Genomic DNA, 23687 nt, shown 5'->3' with positions numbered 1-23687 from the left:
GCTCTAGAGATCCAAGTTCTCCTAGGATCTCTGATGTAGCATTACATAGTGCTCTTGCTCTGTCAGTTGTCTTCTGTTGTGCCATGTGCACTGAGAAATCTCTGTGTCTTTTGGTGGGACTTGTTTGGTCCCTGACTGATATTTTTCCATTTTTCTTTCACAGACACCAGCCCTTCCTTCTGCTGAGGTAAGTTGGAGTATGAGGCAGCATAGCACTGGTTGGAACAGCCTCTGTGTTAGTGAAGGCTTCCTGAGGAGCAGAAGCTGTAGAGCTGAGATGGCAGCATAGCCCAGAGTCACCTTGCATGGATCAGGAAAGGGGAGCAGTCACTTTGAGACTTTGCAGCCTCTTGGCTGTGCTTGTGCTAGGAAGGTTTGGTTTTGTCATTAGCTAATTACAGCCTTTCCTCTCCATTTTCTAGTTTCTTTTGTGGTAGGCAGAGATGTTCTGTTCTTTTCAGCACATCTTTGTCTCTTCCCTAGTTGATGCAATCAGGGAATTCTGCAAAATATGTGCTGACAAAAATGAAATCAAGGATAACAGTTAAAGTGCAAGAGAAGAGAGTATTATGCCACTCTGCATCAGGCATATGCAGGTGTCAGATAAGACCTTCCAATGGAAAAAACCAAATCTATAGTTCCTTATTTATTTGGTAACACTTTTGTTGCTACAAATCTAAATGATAAATTATGTGGGTGGAGAGATTTGTTAAATGTGTAGAGAAGTTTCTGCAATGGTTTTCAGCTTCTTGCCTGTGAGTCCATAAATCTTCCTGAGAGTTTCCTGAAAGATAAACAGATAAGCAAACCTATTGTTTGTAGACTTAAATTAACTAGAAGAATTTAATAGGTCTTTGAACTTGCAAAGATGGGAATGGATTCCTAAGCACAGTGCAACTGAGTTGTCTGGAATCTGTATTTTTATTAAAACAAAATGTTTCTGTAGTGCTTTTCACTATTGTGATGTGTTCTGCTCTTGGGCTTTTGTTTGCTTTTGGGGATCCCAAATGACTCTGAATCACCTAGCAAGCCAAATTTTCCAGTTGTTCCCACAAAGTAGCATATTGTTTTGGAATCCCATTCTGTAAATTAAATTTCACAGAATGTATTAATTGTCCTGGTTCTTTCCTTTAGTGCCAAAACTTGGTCTAAAAAATAATTAGATTCTTATCCTATAGCACAAAATGCATAAAACGTGGTGTTGGATATAAAAGGGAATATGATGCTTGTGAGTGCACAATAGAAATATTTTCTTGTCAAACCTGGTGGCATTCTTGGCCTTTTTTTGCTTTTTGATGGACTTCTGTCCATTGCTGTCAGTAGTAAGGTGACATTTTAGTGTGGAGTTTGGCTTTTTTCAATGTTAGTTTTTACCATCTTTTTAATACACTGTTTCAAATGCTCTTGGAGAATTGTACCATTTATGGAGAGGTTAAAGAGAAAACGTGGTGATTCTGCTGTGTGAAAGGAGTTTGAGAGGAGTGTGTAGGGTGGTAGGAAAAGAAAGCTCTGCATGTGAGTTCTCCTTTGGGCCCAGAATGGAAATAGAAGCAGCTGTTTGCACAACTCGAGTAAGTGTGACTGTGCAAGACTTGTACAGCTCATCTCCAGGCTGGAAATTATCTGCTGGAGTATGACAAATGCACTGTAATTAAAAATTGTTTCCCCAGATTGGAATTTGACTTGAGGACTGAAATAATATCAGCAGGAGAATGATGTTTTTTCTGACGGGGGTGTCAGTTGCTGTCAGCAGCATAAAACTGGCAACTGTTGGTGTGTTTGAAGTCTCCTGGTAACTTGATGTTATCTTCAGGCACTGGAAAGATAATTTTGTGAGAATTCCTGAAGTCTAAAACCAAATGACATATTTTATATTTCAAATTTCTTTTATTCCCCCAAATAAGAAACTTTTCTGAAGAAATCAAGTACTGGGCCTTGGCATAAATACTTTTAGTGAACAAAGTTGTGACGTGGATTCATCTGAACTTGTTTTGTGAGATGGTGTCATAGAACTGACAGCACTTTTTCATCCCCTTCCAATTCTTTCTGCTTTATTTAGTAACAGGGATTAGTAGCTCCTTTAAAAAGTTTGTCAGACTTGTTTCATTTCATATATGTTAGATACAACAAAAACTCAGAGGTTTTTGAGACTAGGATGTACAAACTGCCATGATTTTAGTCACCCCAAAACTTCATATCATGAGTGACAATTTTAGGTACAACTTTTATTGAAGAAATAATAAAAATGGTTTATCTGAAGATGGAAAGTTAGTATCTGAGTTCTGGTGATTAAAACACCTGGACACTGGCCTTAATTGAGATGTAAAAATGTCACATGGTTAAAAAGTGTGATTTCCATTGCCACACACAAGGAAGTTTTAGTTTTTGAGGGCATTTTGTGGTCAGAGATGATTATGCAAATGTTTTCTGTTGAGAGAGCCATTCCCAAATCTTTCTAAACGTTCTTTTTCCTAACAGACTGCAGACATATTATTGAAACCATGTGTTGAAGATGAAGATGTTGATGAAGAAAATAATAGTGAAAGGTTTGTGGTTTTTTATACTCATACAATCTATATGATTAACCTACAGATTTTTTTTTTTTTGTGATCAGCCCTATGTTCTGGGCAAGAGAAACAGAAGGATAAAAATTTATTTTCTACAAAATATTTTGACACATTTTATTGCTCTTAATGATTGAAGAATTGATGTTAGCAACAGTGACTAGCCAGAAAGCCTTGTTAATTTGCAGCTTTAGTTCAGCACTGATTGAAATTTCAGGTTTTTTTCAGTTGAGTTTAAAAATGTTGACTATTTGAGAATAAAGGTCTGAGCTGGTTTTATTTTCAGCTTTGTTCAAGTCTAGTTGTTTACATGCTATGACTTGAAATCCAATATGAAGATCAGAAAGTGGAAAAAAGGTAATATAACTTTTATCCCTCAGAGTTTTAATTATTGCCTGAAGTAAATACATTGGCTATCTGCTTAAACTGCATGGGGTTTGTAAAAAAAATATAAGGGGAGTGTATAGTGTTTACTGTCCATTTAAAATGATAATGTCCATTTAAAATGATAATGAGGTCTGTCTTCTTTTTAGGGAAAATAGTATATTGCTTGATGGCAATGATAGAAATTCTTCAGAGGCATTTCTGGTAAGAAAGATTTTGTTTGTATACAGATACACGGCATCTTATAAGATATTCAAATGTGAAGTAACACAAAAAATTTAGTTTTTAACATCTTATGGTGTTTGGTGCTGCAAGGCTTGCAAGACCTCTGTTAGAGAGCTCATCATGTCACTTCACAGAAACTTAGGGCAGCACAGCAAGTTTGTGCTTATGCATCTCATGTAAGAAATGTTTTGGAATGTAAATAATTGATTGCTGTTGCAGTGTGTGTGTCTATTTTTAATTCCTTGTGTTTGGAGAGATTTCTTTTTTTCCTTAAAGTTTCTAAAAGTGCTGGAGCTGATTAAGTACCTGATTTCCAGCTGCTGAGTAATAATAAACTTGTTCTGTTTTTTAAATACAGGATTCAAGTAGCAAGCCCTGTGATCTCAATGCAAACCCTGATTCAGAGGTGCTGGGGGACGGCAGCGTTCACGTTCCCGAGGAAGCTCCGGCTGTCCAAGTGCCACATCTGGATCTGAAGAATGTGTCTGAGGGTGACAAATGGGAAGGTAATTCTCACTCTTTAGCTCACACTGTAGTTAGGGAGGAGTGATAAATAAAACTATTTACAGAGTAAAAGCAGGAGATGACAGCATGTTCCTGTACACATGGTAAGATCAACCAAGTCATGACATAGGTCTCATCTTGTTTCAGAACCATCTGCAACTTAATTAAGGACCTTAAAAAATATAAGGAAAACTAAAGAAGGAAAGCAAAGAAGTCCAAGTTTCATTCTAGGTGGCATGTTTTGTTGCTGTTTTTTATTGACCCTGAGTCTCTCATCCAAGTCTTTAAAAACACTTTGTCAAGTTATATAATTTAGTTAAAATTATCATTGTGTCTTGTTTGTCTTTTATTTTATTAATTATAAGCTATTGAATTGGCTGAATTTGACTTAAAATCACTAACCTGCCAAACACAGCAGTTCATACTTCAGTTTTTCAGAAAAATTTGTCAGTTGTTTTGGTTTCCATGTCATTGGAGAATTTGAAGCAGCTCTGAATTTTCAAATAAAGGCTGAAGTTGCAGATGTATTTTTTTCTGTGCCCCTTCTCCTTCCATGGTTTGCATTTTAGGAGAAGAAAAATACTTATAACAGTTTTCTCTCAGACAGGATTCCCTGCGTTTGTGACCATATTCTTCACTGCCTTCCAGGTTTAGCAATCCCCTGAGCTTGTGACTTGACTGAATTTTATTGCTCAAATGTTTAGTTAAACTGTTAAAACTTTTGTTTTACTTAAAACAACCATAAGTTCTTTGTGACCAGAGCAGAACACTCTTGTCAATACCTTCTTTTCAAAATACTTCTCTTTTTATGTCTTCCTTATATCATGTTTCCTCTGCCTGGTGTTGGAGTCATCACACCTTAAAAAATGCAAGTGATCTAAGCTGCTAAACCACAGTGAGCTGTCACTGACAGTGCAATGGCCACAGGCCACTCAGTTCTGGTTTGGAAAACCTGCAGTACAACTTGATAGATGTATGCAGGTTAACTGTGCAGGGACAGGGTTTTAGCTTTCAGCAGGCTCTTCCAGTGACAGCTGTTCCTTGAGATGCCTTAATTGTCACAGTGAAACCTTAGCAAGGCACTGGTAGCAAGGAATCACTGCACTGAACTTGTGGTTGCAGTGTTGGAAGTATTAAAATGAGGGAAGTAAAGCTGGAATGTGTGTTCTGTACCAGTGCAGCTTGGAGCTGTCAGCACATACAGCTTTGTCCTGAAGCTCAAGTGGTGAGAACTGATTGTTGGTTTGTCACTGCTGTTGACTGTCTTGCAAATTAATTGACTTCATCAGCCCACACTTCTCTTTTAACCCTTTTGCAAATAATGAGGTTTTCAACTTGTTATTGGCTTCATTTGTTTTGTGCAATATTTGCTGGTTGGTGCTCTTGAGCCCTAGCAAACTGCACATTCAGGGTAAGTCCTGGCATAGAGAAGTCAAATTGCAGGCACCCAGAGACACTGAGTCCAGGTTTCCATCTTGTTGCCCAGGTTAAGAACAAAAGCTAGAACATAAAAATCCTGTTTATGTTTTCAGTGTTTTATTTAGTTTAATTGCTTACTTGCACATTACATTTTGTTGCATCCTCTATTTGTGCTAAGATGACTTAATATGTATTCTCAGAAGGTTTGTGGCATCCATTTTCATTATTTCCTTAAATCTGCTCATGAAGTTGCTTTTGGTTTTACTTCCCCAAATAGCTTTATGACTCTTGTTTTGAAAATAGAGCAGTGTATCTCTTTATAAATTTATATTATAACTTCTTGGTATTAAATCATGTTCTTTGCAAGAGGTCTTAATCTCACTGTGAAGTATTTGAACATTGACTGTACTTCAGTCCTGTTTAGGATGGTTATTAGGAACTCAGCCTTCCAAGGCACTGCAAGTCCTTGTGGCATTCCACTGAAGTAGAGTGATTTTGTTAAGAAACCTCTACTAGTCCAAATTCAGTTACAAGGTTTGGGTAATTAAAGCAAATCTAGTAGAAAACTAAAGGCCTGTATGCAACAGAGTTCTTGAAAAGCAACATCAAATGCTTGCTGGCCCAAGGTGAAAATGCAGAATGGTTGATTTATATTTCTGAGTATTTTTTCTGCATTTGCTCTGCTTTTTGGAAATCACCACCATCTCTATTATTTACAAGCTCTGATCAAAAACATTGGAGCTTGCCTTTGTTCATGTGAGGATGCACAAGTCTCTCATTAAACTGCAATAAGTCTTTACTATTCCTCTACCAGTTCTTTGTAAACCTTTCCAGTAAAAGTTCAAATTGGCTGAGGACTGAGCATCCTTACCTGCCATGGGAATTGCTTGGAAGCTGAGAGTGCTCAGGGCCTGGTCCAAAACGATGGGATGTTTTTCCCTGGTACTGTATCTTCCTGCTTTACATGTTATGTATAGTTTGTTCTGACTGTGCTGTGTGTTCACTTTAGTATTTTTGCCATTCTTTTTCATTTTATTAGCGCCATGCCCTATCACTTTCCCCCTCATTGATTTCAAAACAATGCATCTGCAGAGAGAAGGGGAGGGTAAGTATGGTTCGCCATACGTTCAGTTATCTGCCTTTTGATAGTTGATGGTTTGCTTTCTGACTAACCCTTCACCTGCTGTCCCTTATATCTTGGGAATATTCTGATCTGCAGCTTTTTTTGTTGATTCAAAAAGGTCCCCTTCTTGTATCTTGTACTGTGCAAACAGGCAAGATCACAGCTGAAAAACAACAAAAAAATTCCCAATCATACTTAGTAAATGTGCAGTGGAAAGCAGGTACAAGGGTTATTTTTTTTTTTTGAAGATTACTTTGTGGGTTTTATTGTTGTTCTGCACACTTTGAACCCAGTTTTCAAATTTCTGATTTGAACTAGGAAAAAGAACAGGTAACTCTGAAAGGAAAAGGGGGGTGGGATTTTAAATTGAAGTAATTGAAAGGCTGTGTCAGCTTTTTTTTAGACAGCAAAAAGCCATGCCAATTATAAGAAATGTTAGCAAGGAGCTTTTCATAGGGATTTGAAAGAATTGATTGTTTTGGAATCTCCCTCCTAAAAAATCACCTTCCACAAATTAAGCAATCTCTTTTTCTTAGTGTTGTAAAGGTAGATTTTATCATAAAACCCAAAAACACTCCTTGAAAAAGACTTAAGCAAATGGGCATTGTCCCTAAACCTTCTTCAAAACCAAGAAGACCAACTTTCAAAGTACATGCATACAGTATGAAAATGAATTTCCACAGCAAAATACTGCAATGGACAATAAACATATTCTTCTTATTTGATGTATATTTCTGATACATAAATAAGGCTCTCTTACACTGTTGAACTGCTCAGAAATGCATACTCCCAAGATACACTTTGAAAAAGGGATCCTAGTGTGCATACTTCATTTCAGTACCTTTTTCTTTCAGTTTTATGACAGAATTTGTAGCTTTCTGATGCATTTCACTGTTTTTATTCACTTTGTGTATGACACCACATCCTCTAGAGCATACAAGACTAAGCATTGGGTTCGCATTTTTGTTTCAACTCTTGTTGATAGTTCTGGTAACAGAAAAGTACCATTTTGTGTCTTTTTTTTTATCTCCTAGATCCATTTCCTGCTTTCAAGTCTTGGCAGGAGGACAGTGAATCTGGAGAAGCTCAGCTTTCCCCACAGGCTGGGAGGATGACTAACCATCCATTGGAAGAGGACTGTCATCCCATTTTGTCACATCGGAGTTTGGATTTTGGGCAAAGCCAGCGTTTCTTACATGATCCAGAAACGTTGGACTCTTCATCCAAAGCACTTTCTTTTGTTAGGTGTGTATTTTATTGCAGTCTGGGGGCCAGGATGTGTTAAGCCAGGATGAAAATACATCTGTTTGAGATTGCCACGAGTTTTCATGATCTGAATGAACTGAAGACCAAGGTCAAACACTGTGTGACCATTTGGCTGCTCTGCCCGCCCAGGAACTGCTGCAGAGAGTTGGAGCAGAGGTTCAGCTGGGGTGGGATTGTGGCTCTTCAAGTGGCCTTTGACAGATGCTGAGGGAAAGAGGATAAAAATAGGACAAGATTGCAGAGCTTTCCCTGGCATTTGGTCACAGCTTCGGACAAATGGCACTTCCTGGGCTGAAAGTAGTATTTATATCCTTTGTTTACCAGGCTTTGCTAGACTCTGGTCTGATTTTATGTAAGCTCTGGCATTTTTTTTCTTTTATTTTTTTAGCCTAGTATATTAGAGTTGTCACTAAACAAGCTGCAGGTTATTTGTATTTGTGAACTGGGCAGTGTGACTCTCCAAAACTGTAAATAACTTGTGAGCTGTACTGTCTGCTCCTGTTACTGGGAAAGGGAAGTTGAGAAGATTTTTCATGCTTGTTAGGGAAGAAATAATGTCATAAAAATGAGAAAGCCTGAAACAGGAGATTGGAACAAGTTTAGAGTTTATAGTTGTCTGTCTGGCAGATTTATTGATGCAAAAAGATCCTTGTGCAAGTTTTCTCCAATTAACCACAGAAGACATTTTACCAAGTACTGTTAAAATGATGTAGAAGACTGACCTGCAGAAAGTGCTGATGATAATAGCTCTTCTCCTCATTCTGAAACGAATAAGGATCTGCTCTAGTGGATTATTAGATTAGTATTGCTAATATCTTGGACTACATAGATTCCACTGGCTGTGTTGAGGGATGTTTCAGGCACTTTGTATAATAAGTGTTCTGGAAAATTCTCATGTCAGTTTTGAAACAAAAAACACTTTACAAGAGCAGCAAATGTCGAGGAGCTGTGTGAAAGATGATGTAAAACCAAAGCCACATACTTTCTAAGTCTGTTAGCAAAATCTAAGAAATGTATTAGTAAGACTAACAAATTATGTGAATACTTTTTGGCTTAATTATCTCTTAACTTACCTGAGACAGTTGAGTGAAGCTGTTTAATTCATTCATGAAGAATGAAATTATTAAACTCTTTCTTAAATATACATGTTGTTTGCACTCATTAATTATCTAAATTACATTTTAAAAATGTTTTTAAACAGAACACGAAGAGCATCCTTTAGCTCAAAAGATGACAAAAGGGAAGATAAGACACCTTATCAGCTTGTCAAGAAATTACAGAAAAAAATAAAGCAATTTGAGGAACAGTTTGAAAAAGAGAAAAACAGCAAGGTAGGTTAGCACTTCTGTCTTTGTTCAGGATAAACAACTGCATGGGAGGGCTGAGTGACTCTTGTGGTTCATTATTGAATAACTGTTCACAAATGAGAATTTTGTTACACACTTCTTTCTGCAAAGGGAGCTGAGCAACAGCAATATTAGAAAATGTGCCAGAATGCCAGAGCCAGAGGAGGAGAGTGACAGTTCTGCTGAGAGACTGAGGCCATTTCAGATGTGTGGAAAAGCAGAAGTGTCTTACCACTCTGTGGTTCAGCTGCTGAAGTTGCTTCAGTTTTATTTTCAGAGATGTTGTCACTGAGATCTGAACTGATACTGAGTGGCATTCCTGTTCACATTCACCATCACAAATCTTACCAAATCTTTAAAGAAGTATTTATAAACAAGTTTTAGTGTGTTTGTTTTAATATGTAGTTTATTTGTATTTTTTTTCAGCCTTCCTATAGTGATATTGCAGCCAATCCAAAAGTTTTAAAATGGATGACTGAACTTACCAAATTGAGAAAGCAAATAAAAGGTAAGAGATTGCTACAGTTTCTTCTTCTCTTGCAACACAAATTATCTCCATGACTGAAATGGCTGTGTCATTCAGCATTCAGCAAACTTCCACAGCACAAAAATGTTTCATTTCTACATTCTGCATTATTCAAAAATTGAATTATTCTTATGGCTTTAGTTCTTTAGGAGGGAAACTTTCCATATGCAAATTGCTGTGTTGCTGTACTTGCAGTTAAATAAACTGTGTTATTTTAAACCTTTGGACTGAGCAGTTTTTCTCTTTTCAGATGCAAAGCAGCGGAGCTCAGAGGGAGAATTCATACCTCAAACACGTCCACGAAGTAACACTCTTCCAAAAAGCTTTGGTTCCTCTCTTGACCAAGAGGATGAGGAAAATGAGGATGAGATGAGGGTTGTGCAGAAAGAGAAGAAGCCCACCAAGGAAGCTACACTTGAACTCATTTTGAAAAGATTAAAGGAAAAACGAGTTGAGAGATGTTTGCCAGAAGATATAAAGGTAAGCATAAGGTTCTTTCTGAGACAATAAAGGGGAAATAGAGCACTTGAGATACCACTTTATCACATGATGATGCCTCTGGCTAACAGCCCCTTGCCAGGCCATCATATTTCAGACTCAGTGGGGAAATTATCAACATGAACCACATTCTCCTTGCTCTATATTAAAATGTTTGCAAGTTTGTGCTGACAATATTGAACAGCTTTAAATGGACGAAGGTGGGTTGTATGATGTTAACTAAGCTAAGTTTGGCTTAGGCATCTGGATAGCGAATAAAAGTGACTTGTGTTTGATTAAATGCTAATTATTCTTGATAGAAAATGACAAAGGACCATTTGGTAGAAGAGAAAACATCTCTCCAGAAGAGCCTCCTGTATTATGAAAGCCAACATGGACGGCCGGTAATGCTTGGCTTTATTTCAAACTCTGCCATTGTGTGCATAGACAGCAGTAACTCTTGAGCAGTACTAAGACCAGAACTTAATGCTGGTGTGGGGGTTCTTCTTTTTCCTTCTCCAAAACACAGAGGTATCTATTGGCCTCCATGTTGCCATCTGAGGAACTTGCTGCATTGACTTCTTAAAAAAGAAAAAAAGTATGTATGAATAGGCCCCCTTTTCAGAAATCAGCAGTTGATATGAGTCTGCAAAGTGATGGGTGTCATTTGGTGCCTTATATGTCTGTGAGGCAAAGAGATGTCTGAAAAATAAACAAGATTATTGAATTTCCTCAGAAAAGACCAGAAATGTTATTCTGGATTTCACAGAAACAGAAATGAAAGGACAGTTCCCACCCTCCTTCTCTACAGTTCCATCTTTTTCTTTTTTCCCTTTCATTTCTGTAGAACCATCATCATTGCCAGGCACACATCTTTTCCCTCACTTCTTGGTCCCTTTTTGCCTCTTTTCCACGGATATTTAAATACAGGGTTTGCCTGTGCTGAGGCTCCCTTAAATTTTAGGAACCGCTTAAATCTTTTCCCTGAAAAATACAGGGTGTTAAAGTGAGAGAGAATGAAAAAGCACCGAGTTATTCCCTTTTATCTGCACAAACCCCCTTTCATGCACACAGTGTAAGGTAGTTTTATATTCCTAGCTGGAATGTTGGTGGCCTGGCAGGAGAAGCACACAGCTTTGTGTTTGCTTGTCTGTGATGGAGTGACCGGTATCATTAATTCTCTGGTTTCTCTGCCTCTAGGTTACTAGAGAAGAAAGACATATTGTGAAGCCACTTTATGACAGATACAGACTTGTAAAACAAATGTTAACTAGAGCAAGCATTACTCCTATTCTTGTGAGTAAAACAAATGCTATTTCTGTTTATTTTCCCACTTTTGAACTGCGAGGCTGCCTTTAGAAAAGCTAGTGACACTGTTGTGTGAAACATCTTTCTTGTGAAAGATACAAGATATTGTTGTCATTGTACTTGAGGCATTTGATTGATTTACTGCTGAGAACAGAGCAGTTCCAAGCTTTCTGTGACCTTGATGGCTCTTGGGAATTAAATGGTTCTCTGTGGAAGTAAGTGAGCTGTGCTAACTTGCTGTGGCTGAGATGTTCCCAAGTGCCTGTGCTAGGTATGGATCCCCAGGACATACTGTACTTTCAGTCCTCCCCAGAATAGTAACACCAGTTGCAGTGCAGGTTGCTGTCAGCAGAGGCTTGAGTGACAGGATTGCCATCAGAACCATTTCATTCCTTCATGCTTCCTCAGAGAGAGACATGTTACAGCACCTGCAGCATCTGTACAACATCCCTGCTTTTTCATTGTGTTTTCGCTTCATTTCCTTCTGAATTTTCTATCCTCTCTCTGTGGTCTTCTAAGAGATGAGGAAGAAAAGTTTTCATACTGTGCAAGGAAATTGATGTAACCTTGTTTATAGTACCTGTAAAACAGCTGGGGAATTACAGCCAGCTGGTTTTGTTCTGCATGAGCCACAATCCAAGCCTTGCATACTGACCCAGACTTGCAAAATACCTGTTTGGATGTTGGCTGCTGACCCTTTTGGAAGGAAGGGACTGCATAGCTGACACGAGATAATCTCTTTGCATACAGACAGTTCTTCCCAGACACAGGTAGCTGGGCTTACTCAGCAGCAATTTAATCTGCTGTTTACATTGTCACTGACAGTTCTGAGCTCTCCCCTCTGAGCTGGAGTACACTGAGATAAAGGGACCAGGTCAAGATTTTGCCTTTCTTGCACATACATTGGTTTTGGTGGCTCCTTTTAAAGAAAAACATGATTTTTGTCACAGTCAGGTTTAAGGCTTTTCTATCAGAATCCCTTTCTGAACTCCATAAACACAGGCTGCTCTTAGGGACCACTATGTTTCTGTGGGGCTGGTGAGTCACAGCTTTTTGGTAGTGCCCTTGATTGATTGAGCTCTATCCCATCTCTCCCCTCAGAAATCTGACTTCAGCTGAGATGGGTTTTACATTCTGGGCAGCCTTATGACTGTACCATAGCCATTCTGACTTTCTGGCTGTGAAATAAAGGGATGGGTTACAGCCCACCAGAAGGATTTTAAATTCAGGAGAGATGTCAGTGACATGATTCCTAACCTGTGCTGTAGGCAGCACCTGTAAAATCTCTTTCACAGGTCTTTGGTTTTGAAACCTATAAGAGATATGAGGAGCTTTCTTATATTGCCAAGGATTGTTCAGGTGTAACTTCTAAGTAATATATATTCAATAATGGATTTTTAGGTTTATATAACAGTTAATTCCATGAGATCTCTTACTGTATTCTGGTACACCAATGACATGCACTGAAGCCTGTATGGAAATGTCCAGAAAAGCAGAAGACTATTTCCCTTTCATGAACTAAAGTTTTTGACAGGTCATTGTCTGTGTGGCTTTTGTGTTTCACATTTTCCTGTCCAGAGAACATCTGTTGGAGCTGCTTCTGCTGTCTGGGATAAGGGATGAGCAGGACATTATGGCAGGTGTGCAGCAGGCACCTGGACAGGGACACTACTTTAGGCTGGAGTTTAAAGGATTTTGGCTCTGAGCTGGCAACACATAGCTCTGATTTCACACTTCCACCTGCAGGGCTTCAGAGTGGTCTGGAAAAGGAACCAGGCAGGGTTATTCCCAATGAATGCCTGGTAGGAGCATCCAGCTCTGCCTCTGTAACTGTGCTTTGGTTTGGGAGGAACAAGAATAAATACAAATTCAGAGCTATCATTGCACTTTATGAATCTTCTACAAAACATGGAGAGAGCAAATTCTTTTTAGTCTGAAAATTAATATTGTAAAATAAATTATAAGCTACAACAATTATTTCTGTGTCAAGGATACTTTGGGTACCTGAGCTTTGTGGGTTGTGTGGTTGTTTGATTTGTGCTCTGTAAGTATGTTCGTTGTCTTTTATTCATCTTAGGGAGGAAATATTGGGTGTCTTCAATGTAATTCTGACATCAAACAGCACTTGATGTCTTACTGTACCTTTTGAAACAAATTTCCATTTTTTCAGGGCTCACCATCAACCAAGAGGCGGGGGCAGATGTTACAGCCCATTATTGAAGGTGAAACTGCCCATTTTTTTGAAGAAATTAAGGTAGGTGCAATGCCTTTAAAAATACTCCCAGCACTTGTAATAGGGAACTGAAATACATCATATTTGTTTTGAATTTCTGTTTTCACTTTCAGGAGGAAGAGGAGGAAAGTGATGGTTTGTCTACAGATCTGAATGAAATCTTAAAAACTGCTGCCCAAACACAGCCTGTTCTAAGCCCAGTTGAAAACTCTGAGTCTGATATTGAAGATGGTCAAGAGAAACTCACCCGGGACCTGAGGCTCTCCAGCACCCGAGCTGCTTCTATGTATGGACAATTAAATGGATAATTTAATTATGATAGTTGTAATTATTGTAGTTAGAGTCATGATACTGAATCTCTGATGATGGGTGAAAGGAGTGACATGTTCAGCAATTCTCAGGAAATGTTTGGATTGAATGAGTGTTCTTTGCTCTGACATGTCTGACTAAGATCTTTTTGTACTCAGTGAATTATTTAGTATCTTCTAAACCTTCTTCAGCCTTACTTGAGCTGTGTAGACAGCAGAAAATTTATACTCCTTTATTAACTGCTAGTTTGTTCTCAATATTTCACTTTCAAACTGACAGCATGTTCCTTATGAGCCAGACAAATAAATTATTAGTGCAGCTATCTCAGTTGTTTCTGAGGAATTGAAGTTCTATTGTAAGGCCAACATATTTTTCTTTCACTTGAAATTTTTAGGCCTGAATTATTGGAGCAACTGTGGAAAGCCAGAGCTGAGAAGAAGAAGCTACGTAAGACATTACGAGAATTTGAAGAGGAGTTTTATCAGCAGAATGGAAGGTTTGTTTAGCACAATACCAGATGCTGGGCTGCAGCCTCATTATGTAGCCAAGTGTGTTTTCTAACTTTGAATCTTGTCAGCTGGAATCTGATCTGTTTTGATCTGCTGTGAATAATCTCCTGAGGGAGAAAACTTTGTGTATTTTTAACAGTTCCATTGAAAAAAACAGCATTTAAAAATACCTACTAGAAAGTATGTTTTTGTTTATTTTAAAAACCCCATATTATCTCTGTTCTTTAACATGGGGCAGGGAAATTTGCCCCTTGTTCCAGTAGGTCAGTTCTGGCAGTGGATATTTGCTTTACCAGTAAAAGTTTTTCTAACTTTTATTCTCCATATAGTTTAGTTCTTTTAGGTTTCTGATTTGAATTTGTTTTGTCATGAATGGGATTGCATTGCTGCCCATTGTATTTTGGAGATGTCTCATGTCATGAGCAAACCTAACAACAGTCCTAAGAGGTCACTTCCTTGACTGGCAAATGTTCTCACTTGACTTTGCCTTCTCCTGTATTTCTCCTGAGCTACAAACTCCTGTAACGTGGCTTCATCATGCACTTACTGAGTTTGGAACAAAACTCCTTTTGACTTCAATGGCAAATAATGAGGTTAATCATATTAATAGATTATTTATTATAGTCCAGCAAGAATAATGCTCTGCTGCCAATTTGTGGGTCAATCTTCTTAGAGTAAAAAATGTAGGTTGACTTAAATGTGACTTTTTCTGTAGTGTATACCCAGGATCTGAAATGAAACTCTTCATATCCTGTTAGTAAAATTCCCAGGAGAGCTTAGGGCAATGGTTGTTACCCAATGCTGCAGCAGTTCTGCTGAAAATTTTCTGCTGGATTTTCAATTCAGTTTTTTAGGTGATGGCAATTTTAACTACTATAAACTAAAATATGTCATGCCTCTTATTGGTGAACAAGCTGCCAATAATATTTTCACCTGCCCTAAAATAACTTCCTGTAGCTGCTTTTGTGTTTGGCTTGCTGCAGGATGGATGATTTAGTTGAAATTTTGATGTTTTTCTTTTTACAGGAATGTACAGAAAGAAGATCGGGTCCCAATGCTGGATGAGTACAGGGAGTACAAGAAAATCAAAGCCAAACTGAGGCTGTTGGAAGTCCTTATCAGCAAACAAGATTCTTCAAAATCAATTTAAATTATATTGCTCCAACCTGTTGAGTAACATGCTGTTTCCATATACTACCCCTGTACTTATTGGGTGCTTGTGTTCATGTGTCATGCACTGTTGAAAGAATCCAGTTTGTGCACTTTACTGTGGTGCCACTAGGACATGTTTGAAGGGTAAGTAGGTCCTGTCTAGAGAGCAAATCAGGTTTCTGAGTTTGAGACTGCTCTATCCAACTTTAGCAAACACAGTTTCCATCGAAGTTTTGTATTCCAGATGCATCCATCCTGTTCCAAAACAACCATAGCCTTTTTTTTATCTTTAGCATTCAAGAACTTTGAGACTTTTGTTATTACTAACCTTTTGCATTGTTGAAGAAATTATTAATATTGTAATGCTACACCGAACTATTCCTCTTGCCTAAAAAAATCAGCAAATTAAGGGTACAGCTCTTAATTCTTGGAACACTTAAACAGACTGTAATTCCTTTCAAAGGACTGCTGTGGAACAACTTTGATTTTTTGGTATTCTAAATTGCACCTGTACACAGTAATAATTAACGTCTATGGATTTTGCTCATTAGCGGTCACGTTTCCTCCTTGATAAAGATGACAGTGGACAAACCAGAAAGTGACCTTTTCTTAGTGGCTTTTAAACCTTGGAAAACTGAAAAGTTCAATCACATGCTGCCTACAGGACTCATGTCATTGTTGTTCATTTGATCCCTTTTTGGGTTGCTGTTTATCAGCCAGTGGTGACGTAGTGTTTGGGCTGAATTGGATACGGCATCTCCGCTTTCGGAAGATTTGAGGAGCACAGTGAACAGTGTGGTGGTTGGGAAATCTGGTGGTGCTCAGACTTGTGTGGCTCCACAGAAAGGAGCTGGCTTAGGACAGTTAAAATCCCACTGTACCTGAAATGAGTATGGTGTCAAGGGCTAAAATCAGAGTAGTTAACACGCACCACAGGGAGAACCGGCGGTTTGGAGTGGAAAGATTACTGCTGTTTATCACGGTTTTGTTTTACAGTTGGAGAATAAAAATACATTATCTAATCCTTACGATGTAAGCAAAACAGTTTATGGGCCTTGCATGATTTAGCTTCAGAGTTGAATCTAAATAATGTTTTGAGTATCACATCTGCTGTGCTGAATGATGATTTAGGGACTAGCTTTGCTCTGCAGCAGCCATCCGCAGCTGTTTCTGATCTGGCAAAATCAAAATGTTAATTTCAGCTGGTGCTTTCTCAGTTGTTTTGTTTTTTTTTATTTCAATGTATCAGTTTGATTGTGGCCATGTTTTGCATGCACCTACTCTCACTGCATGTTTTTATGACTGGCTAATGTCAACATAGCAACGATTCACTCTGCTTTATGAAAGACCAAAAATGAACTTTCTCACAATGTAAGAAATGGCTCGCAGTAACCTCAGAGACTTGCTGTTCTGTCATGAAGCATATGAAATAGGTTGCAAGTAGGATTTTTAGTGCTCAGATTTCATTTGTGTACTGTAGAATACTTCTTGGTTTGTTTTACTCTGCTTGTAGGCATGTATTTTTGGAATTCAGAAAAAAAAGCACTAAAACTATTGAGCACTGGTGGTATGCCTTTTTTTCTTTTATTTTTTTTTTTTTTAACTGCAAAGTGATCTGGGACCTTAGAGAATTATGAGGTTAAAGTAGTCTTTGAGACCATTTACCAATTTTATTCAGTTCCATTGTGCAATGTACACTTCAGTTCCTTTTCTATCAGTCTGCAGACACGGGTGTATCCAAACATTGAAACTAATGTGTACTGTATAGTGTTGTACATGAATGTTTGTGTTTTATATACCACATGCAAAATGTCAATATGCACTATTTAAATGTTTTAAATAATATATTCCTCCTTTATAATGCTTAAATCTATATGATTCCAATATTTTTATAAGTGAGTGAGTGATCAGACTGGTTCCAATTCAGAATTAACAGCTGCTTTGTGTTTGTTATGCAGTGTTTGGCTGTTTATTCAGTATAGTAGATAAGCATGGCAACAGTTATGCTGAGTGTGTTTTGTGCCATCCTTGTTGAGCAATAAATAAATGGTAGAACTAGGCATTTTGTGATATAACAGTTTTACTTTGGTAAAAGCAAAACCTATATATCTATATGGATATATAGATATGGAATATATATAACTAAACCAGATATAATTGCATTGCTATGTCTGGTGCTCATTGTATAGACTTTTATAATAAAAGTACCTTAACCTTTATTGTCTTGTATTTTTGTTTCTCATTATGCTTTTTCCTTCACTGCCATCTCTTAAAAGGGAGTGCTGAATCCTTTACTGCAGGGTGCTGTGAGCAGGGTCTGGATTCCACGCCGTGCCCTGGTGGTGGCTGGGGTGAAACTGCATCCCCTGGGGCCGTGCGGGCTGTGCAGGGGAGGGGCCCCAGCTCCTGGACGGACGGCGGGGATCGTGGTGCCGGCTGGGCTTCCGCTGCTGCTGGGGTGACAGGGAGCACACCGGGACACGGCTCCTGCCTGCCCCAGCAGCAGCGGGTGGGTGCAGGAGCCAGCCCGGGACCGGTCATTCACTGCCCTCGGCTGAGCACATCGGGTGTGTGTCTGTAGCCGCGAGGATCTCTCAGCCTGGAATCAGAACTGCAGCTCTGTATCCATGAGGATCTCCCAGCCCTGGAACCAGTACTGCAGCAGTTACTGCTGTTTGTGGCCAGGAAACATTGCTCTTGCATGTGGTGTTTGTGAGGGGTCCCCAGGACAAGGAGAGAGATGGGAATCTACTCACAAGTTCTTAGAAGGCTGATTTATTATCTTATGATATTAGGTTACATTATATTTAAAAAAATGGTATACTAAAACTAAAGAAAGAGGAAGGATACATCAGAAGGCTAGAAAAGAATGAATAATAAAAACCTGTGACCCCTCAGAGAGTCACTCACAGCTGGCTTTGATTGGTCATTAAGTAAAAACAATTCACATGGAGCCAATCAAAGATGCACCTGTTGGTAAACAACCTCCAGAGCACATTCCAAAGCAGCAAACACAGGAGAAGAGAATCAGATAATTATTATTTACATTTTTCTCTGAGGCTTCTCAGCTTTCCAGAAGAAATCCAGGCAAAGGGATTTTTCAGAAAATATCATGGTGATGCTTGCACTCTGCTGTACACACCAGAAGATGCTTTTCCTCTCAACCAAAGAGCCTTTCATAGTATGTTGTGAGCTCACAGAAAGTGGTCAAGGTCTTTCAAGCTGACTCTTGTGTTGTGCTCTGTGAAAATCCATCTCTCTTCAATCTAAAGCGTGGCAGGGACTGAAGAACTCCTGAAGGTGAAGACTGCACTGCAGGTAAGTGGGAACAGGAAACCAGCAAGTTGAGGGAGCAAGGGAGGAAGAGGAGATGGGAGGCAGCCTTGGGCATGTTCTTTGGGTTGGGACAGGGTAACCTTCCCTCTGATCACATGGCCTTTCTCTGAAAATGGGGGAAAGAAATTCTTGGGACATTGGCCTGTAGAATGTACAAGGTTCCTACTGATCTGTTCTACAATCCCCCATTTTTCCTTAAATCATCATTTACTCAATGAAGCTTGCTGTGAGCAGGATGCTAATAGGGAAAAAAATTCCCTCAAAGAATCCCCCATTTTTCCTTAAATCATCATTTACTCAATGAAGCTTGCTGTGAGCAGGATGCTAATAGGGAAAAAAATTCCCTCAAAGATGGTTTAGTGGGAACTGCTGCAAATCGATGTGCAGTGAAGTAGGATATTAATGACGAAAATAACTGTGTTGAACACTGTTAGTTAAAATGGAGGAGCAGCATGTTTCTGAGGGTGCAAAAAGCTCAGTTATATTAGGAAATCTATTACTGGAGAACCAGTTCTGAGACAATGCAAGTCGAGGGTTTTCCAAGCTTTCCCTCTCCAAGCAGATTTGTGTCACTGCAGGGAAATGCCAGGCAGGGTTTGGAGAGGGTGTCCTGTGCCCCAGGGTAGTGAGGTGAGATTGAGGAGAGCTTGAAAGCTCTTTTGGGAAGTTCTGGGAGAGGAAATGTGTGCAAAGGTTTTGAGGCTCTGTAGGAGAGGGCTGCCAGGAGGAGGAAAGGTTGGAGATGTCACAGGTGCCACACACCTGCTTTTCTGCTGTCATGCTATTGAGTAATCCAGATAAACAAATCACCAGTGACCTGTGTGTTCTGGGACAAGTGTCCTGGGCTGCTGCCTGGCAGCAAGATCCCTTTGGAGGGAAGGGAATAGGGGTTTAGTTTTTAAAACTGGTCCTCTTAGAAGAGAGTGGATGGCTTGGCTTGGCCAAAGTCCAAAATCAGTGATCCCCGGCAGGGCTGCTGTGTTCCCTGACTGTGCTGTTGGGCTGGAAATCCCCTCCTGGGAGCCTTGGAATGCCTCTGCTCCCTTCTCTGTGACCCTGCTCCTCCACACTGGGATCAGAGACAGGGAGAGCAGAGCCCGTGGAGCAGCGTTAGCATTAACGAGGTTAATTAGCATTAACCCCGGCAGCTGATGCATGAAGGGAGCAGGGGTCGGGGTGGATGTGAGCCAGCAGGTCCGGGATGCTCCGGAGCTCGGGATCTGCCCCTTGGTCACTCAGCTGAGTCTCAGAGCTGCCCCAAACAAGGCACAGGTAGCCAGCTGCTACCTGAGGAAAAGTGACTGCAAGTGCCTGAGGTGCCCAGCCTTTCCTTGTGTCTTTATGGAAGCATCATGCCTCACTAAATTGGATTTCACACATAGTAAAGGTAAGAGCTCCCCTGATTATCCAGAAGAGGTTCACTTTAGCATTACATCTAGAGAAATACATATACAGGATATGGGTTTTGAAATACAACCGCTGGTAGGATTAGTGTAAGATTCGGGGGCTTGGGGGCCGGGCTGTGTGTCCTGCAGGAACAGAGCTGGGCAGGGCCTGGGGGTGCGGGGGGCGCTGCACTCCCTGCTGGCCCCGGCTTTCCCCGGGACACTGTCCGGATGGAGCCTGGGCACGTTTTCCTCCTCCTGCGCTGAGTCCTGGCGACAGACGGACAGCAGTGACTGCCTGGGGTGCACAGCCTCTGGCCTGCCCGTAACCTGTCCCCAGGGTTACGGGAATACAGGGATTGAGGGATAAAAGGGATGTTCCCGGAATTCCGGCTGGTGCGAGGATGGAGCGAAGCGCCCTCTGGTGCCTGTGAGCTCTGAGCCGAGGAGAGAGATTTGGGGATTTCCCTGAAAGCTTAAATTGATCCCTTTTCTCTGACGGTAACAGATAGCGGGGTAGGAATTGTTGAGAGATTAGCATTAACCTCTCGCATGAAGGGAGCAGGGGTCGGGCGATGTGAGCCAGCAGGTCCGGGATGCTCCAGGGCTCGGGACCTGCCCCTTGGTCCCATAGCTGGATCTCAGAGCTGCCCCAGGGCTCGGGAGCTGCCCCTTGGTCACCCAGCTGAGTGTCAGAGCTGCCCCAAACAAGGCACAGCAGTTGATGTCATCCAGGCATTTGTATTTCCAGCAGGGCTGGGCAGTTCTCAGAATAGCACCTGAAAGGTTCACAGAACAGACCCAAAATGCTGTTTATACATTTATTGAGAGTCCTGCTCCTCTTGTCCAGAAATAGGAAAATAAGGGGGGGTAGTTGGTTTTAATTAAACTGTGTGACCAATCTGTTACCAGCTGAGCTCAGGCATTTTGCTGTGCCCTCTGTGTCCTGAAGCTCTACTAAACCATTCCCTCCCAGAGGGCAGCTGTTGCCAGCCAGTATAGAAGCACTTAAAGCATCTTAACATCACTGACTTGGTGCAGTTCTTCTGCCTCTGGGGCTGTCCCTCAGTGAGGTTTCAGCACGGCTGCAGCTGCCAGGGGATGGGGACAGCATCTGCAGGAGCAGCGTGCCCCACCCTGCTGGGATGCTGCACTGGAGATGTCGCCCTGAGCTGGGACTGGGTCTCTTCCTTCCATTCCTGAGCTTTGATAACTCCCAATTCAACACCAAAGGGATTTAAAAAATAAAGTAAGTCTCAAAGCCAGCATGGCTGACTGGGACAGCAGTACCACAATCAGTCCTGCAGGAAGAGATTCATGGAGCTTTGTGGGGAAAAGTGTTCCACATCTGGCTGAAAGTAGACTTTCCTTCTGGCCCTTCCAAAAAGACAGGATACAGAAATACACTTTTTTTTCAGATTGGAGAGTGATGGCAGGGATTGTTGTGCAGTAATGTTTACAGCCAGCCTGGGGGCTTTAATTTTCTTCTTGCAGAAGTGATTTTAAAATAAAAATATGTTGTACAGACACAGACTTAGCCCAGTGATGGAACTGGAACAAAGATTGCTGGAAACCTTTTAGCAAAGCAAGAGGAAGGTGCAGTAATATTTCCCCTTGCTGTAGATGCAGCCTGTGACCCAATAGATTGCTGTGAAACTTGTTTGTTTTCCATACATCTGCTTCTGGTTAACATTTGGGGAAATGCTCAGCTCACAACTTTATACAGTCACTAGAACTCACTGATCTTATCCTGCTGCCAATTCTGCTGTTCTGTGTATGACCTGGCCTGAACAAGCTTTTATTTGACTTTATGGGCATAATTGGTGATTTTTCTTTATTTATGGGTTTAGTTTTGCTATTCTTATGATGTTAAAAATAGTATCCTGTGGAGAAATAGCTTTTGTAAGTCACAGTGGGGGCAACTGTGACTCCTTTTGTATTCTTCAATTTCCAGAATGCAACCAGCAGTTTCTAAGATTACAGGAAATAATAAAGCCCACCTTTTCCTCAACACTGTCTCCATTGGTTTGGCCCCAGAGCACCTGGTTAGGAACCAAGGTAGTTCCTGGTTTTGGAGAAATATGCCCTCTCTGTCCAGAGGTCAGTGTGTGTATTTGCAATTAAAAATGCAATTAAATTAGGTGTGAAGGCAGTCCTGAATCAAGGTCAGAACATTTTGCCTCCTTCTGCAGTTAAGAAGTAGCAACTTTTTAAACAGCTTTTGGCTACAAAGCTATGACTGCCTTGCTCTCTTACAGCCAGGCTGTCTGTACAGGTCATACCTGGCTAACATGGGTCTAGAAAAGGCTGAGTTTAGGGAGGCTTTTGCCTGTGGTGATTTCCCAGCTGCTCCAATGGAGACAGCTGCCCACGTGCAACGTTTTTTTAGCTGAGCTTGGAATTTGCATGACCCATGATCATGAGGGGGAGGTAATTTTAAACCCCTCTGGAATCTTATAAACAGAATTCTCCCTTTGAGCTGCACCTTTGCAGCTCACCCATGGAAAGGTAAAAGTGAGCGTTCATGCTGTGCTGAGGAGCACTGTGATTCCTGAGTACAGAGAAAGGGAATCTGAACAATACTTTATCCAGGGAAGGAAGATGTTGACAGCATGTTTACAACATGGTGTTGTAAAGAACCAGGATGCAAGGAAACAGAAATCTGGAGAGACATTGGCATAGCCAGCAGCTCTTCCTTTAGCAGACCCTCCTCCAGGGCAGGAGATGCTGGAGGCAAGGGCAAGGATGGATCCTGAAGGAAAGCAGGAGCAGGGAGATCCAGCCCAGCTCCCTGCCCTCCCTTCAGGCTGCCATTCTGCACAGGGAGGACTGGATTGGCTTCAAAATATGGCTAGATTTGAGGAACCTGAGCTTGTTGGGTGTTTTGTCATAAGCTGTATATCTCTATGAGGCTTTTCTGGCCAAACCTCTTGTGTTTGTGCTGTGTCACCCATCCCAGTTTTACTGTGCCAGCTCTGCTGTGCCCCAGCCCTTCCCTGCTCTGCCAGGTTCCAGGCTAAAGCAAACAGGGTGGGTAATGAGTGGGGAGGACACAGAGCCACAGCCAGGCCAGCAAGGGGCCCCGGACCCTGGGCTGAGCAGCCTCTCCAGGGCAGGACAGAGCCTAAGCAGTTACTTCAGGTTAGACTGAGCCTGACCAGGCTCACCCTGGGGCTCTTTCTGCAGGGCTGGCCAAGGCTGGCAAACACAGAGGTGAAATCATGGGGCAACTCACCCCCACAGCAGCAAATGCAGCCAGTTCTGGGCACTTCTGGAGCATTTCTTTCTCAGTTTTACCACGTTTGTAGCTCCCTAGATGATGGGTGCAATGACAAAGAGGCAACATGAGACTTGTCAAGGCCACAGGATTCATCACCACTCGTGACTGATCTGATGGACTCCACGTGGGAGGGGTGTGGGGGGCTGAGAGCAGCCCTGGTGTCAGGAAAAACAGGGGGCTGGTGATAAATGCAATCCCTTTGAATCATCTCAGGCCTTAATTGACTAATATTGCTAATAACAAGGACTAATAATCCAGTCTTTGACCTTGAAAAGGCTGAGAAATCTTTCCCAACAGCAACCAGAGTACAGACCGGACACCAACTATTGCCAAAAAATGGG

At 40.9% G+C, this 23687-nt stretch overlaps 1 protein-coding gene across 4 annotated transcripts in view; it reads left to right on the top strand.

The window, feature by feature from the left end:
- Positions 1–17544, top strand: part of FAM13B (family with sequence similarity 13 member B) — a 44947-nt gene extending 27403 nt beyond the window's left edge. For 2 of the 4 annotated variants that reach the window (XM_058815107.1, XM_058815104.1), the window contains exons 11-25: positions 164–187; positions 2479–2546; positions 3098–3152; positions 3532–3679; positions 6136–6201; positions 7254–7464; positions 8687–8816; positions 9258–9339; positions 9608–9837; positions 10155–10238; positions 11035–11130; positions 13313–13396; positions 13489–13661; positions 14079–14180; positions 15220–17544. In XM_058815107.1, coding sequence (XP_058671090.1) covers positions 164–187; positions 2479–2546; positions 3098–3152; positions 3532–3679; positions 6136–6201; positions 7254–7464; positions 8687–8816; positions 9258–9339; positions 9608–9837; positions 10155–10238; positions 11035–11130; positions 13313–13396; positions 13489–13661; positions 14079–14180; positions 15220–15343 — 1677 coding nt within the window. In that variant the 3' untranslated portion in view covers positions 15344–17544. The remainder of the gene's footprint in view (positions 1–163; positions 188–2478; positions 2547–3097; positions 3153–3531; positions 3680–6135; positions 6202–7253; positions 7465–8686; positions 8817–9257; positions 9340–9607; positions 9838–10154; positions 10239–11034; positions 11131–13312; positions 13397–13488; positions 13662–14078; positions 14181–15219) is intronic. The other 2 variants (XM_058815105.1, XM_058815106.1) reach the window with 2 other exon arrangements.
- The last annotated feature ends 6143 nt before the right edge of the window (positions 17545–23687 follow it).

The sequence above is a fragment of the Ammospiza caudacuta genome, chromosome 16 (genome assembly GCF_027887145.1).
Source record: "Ammospiza caudacuta isolate bAmmCau1 chromosome 16, bAmmCau1.pri, whole genome shotgun sequence".
In the NCBI taxonomy this organism is placed as follows: domain Eukaryota; kingdom Metazoa; phylum Chordata; class Aves; order Passeriformes; family Passerellidae; genus Ammospiza; species Ammospiza caudacuta.
This window is presented reverse-complemented; position numbering and strand designations above follow the sequence as displayed.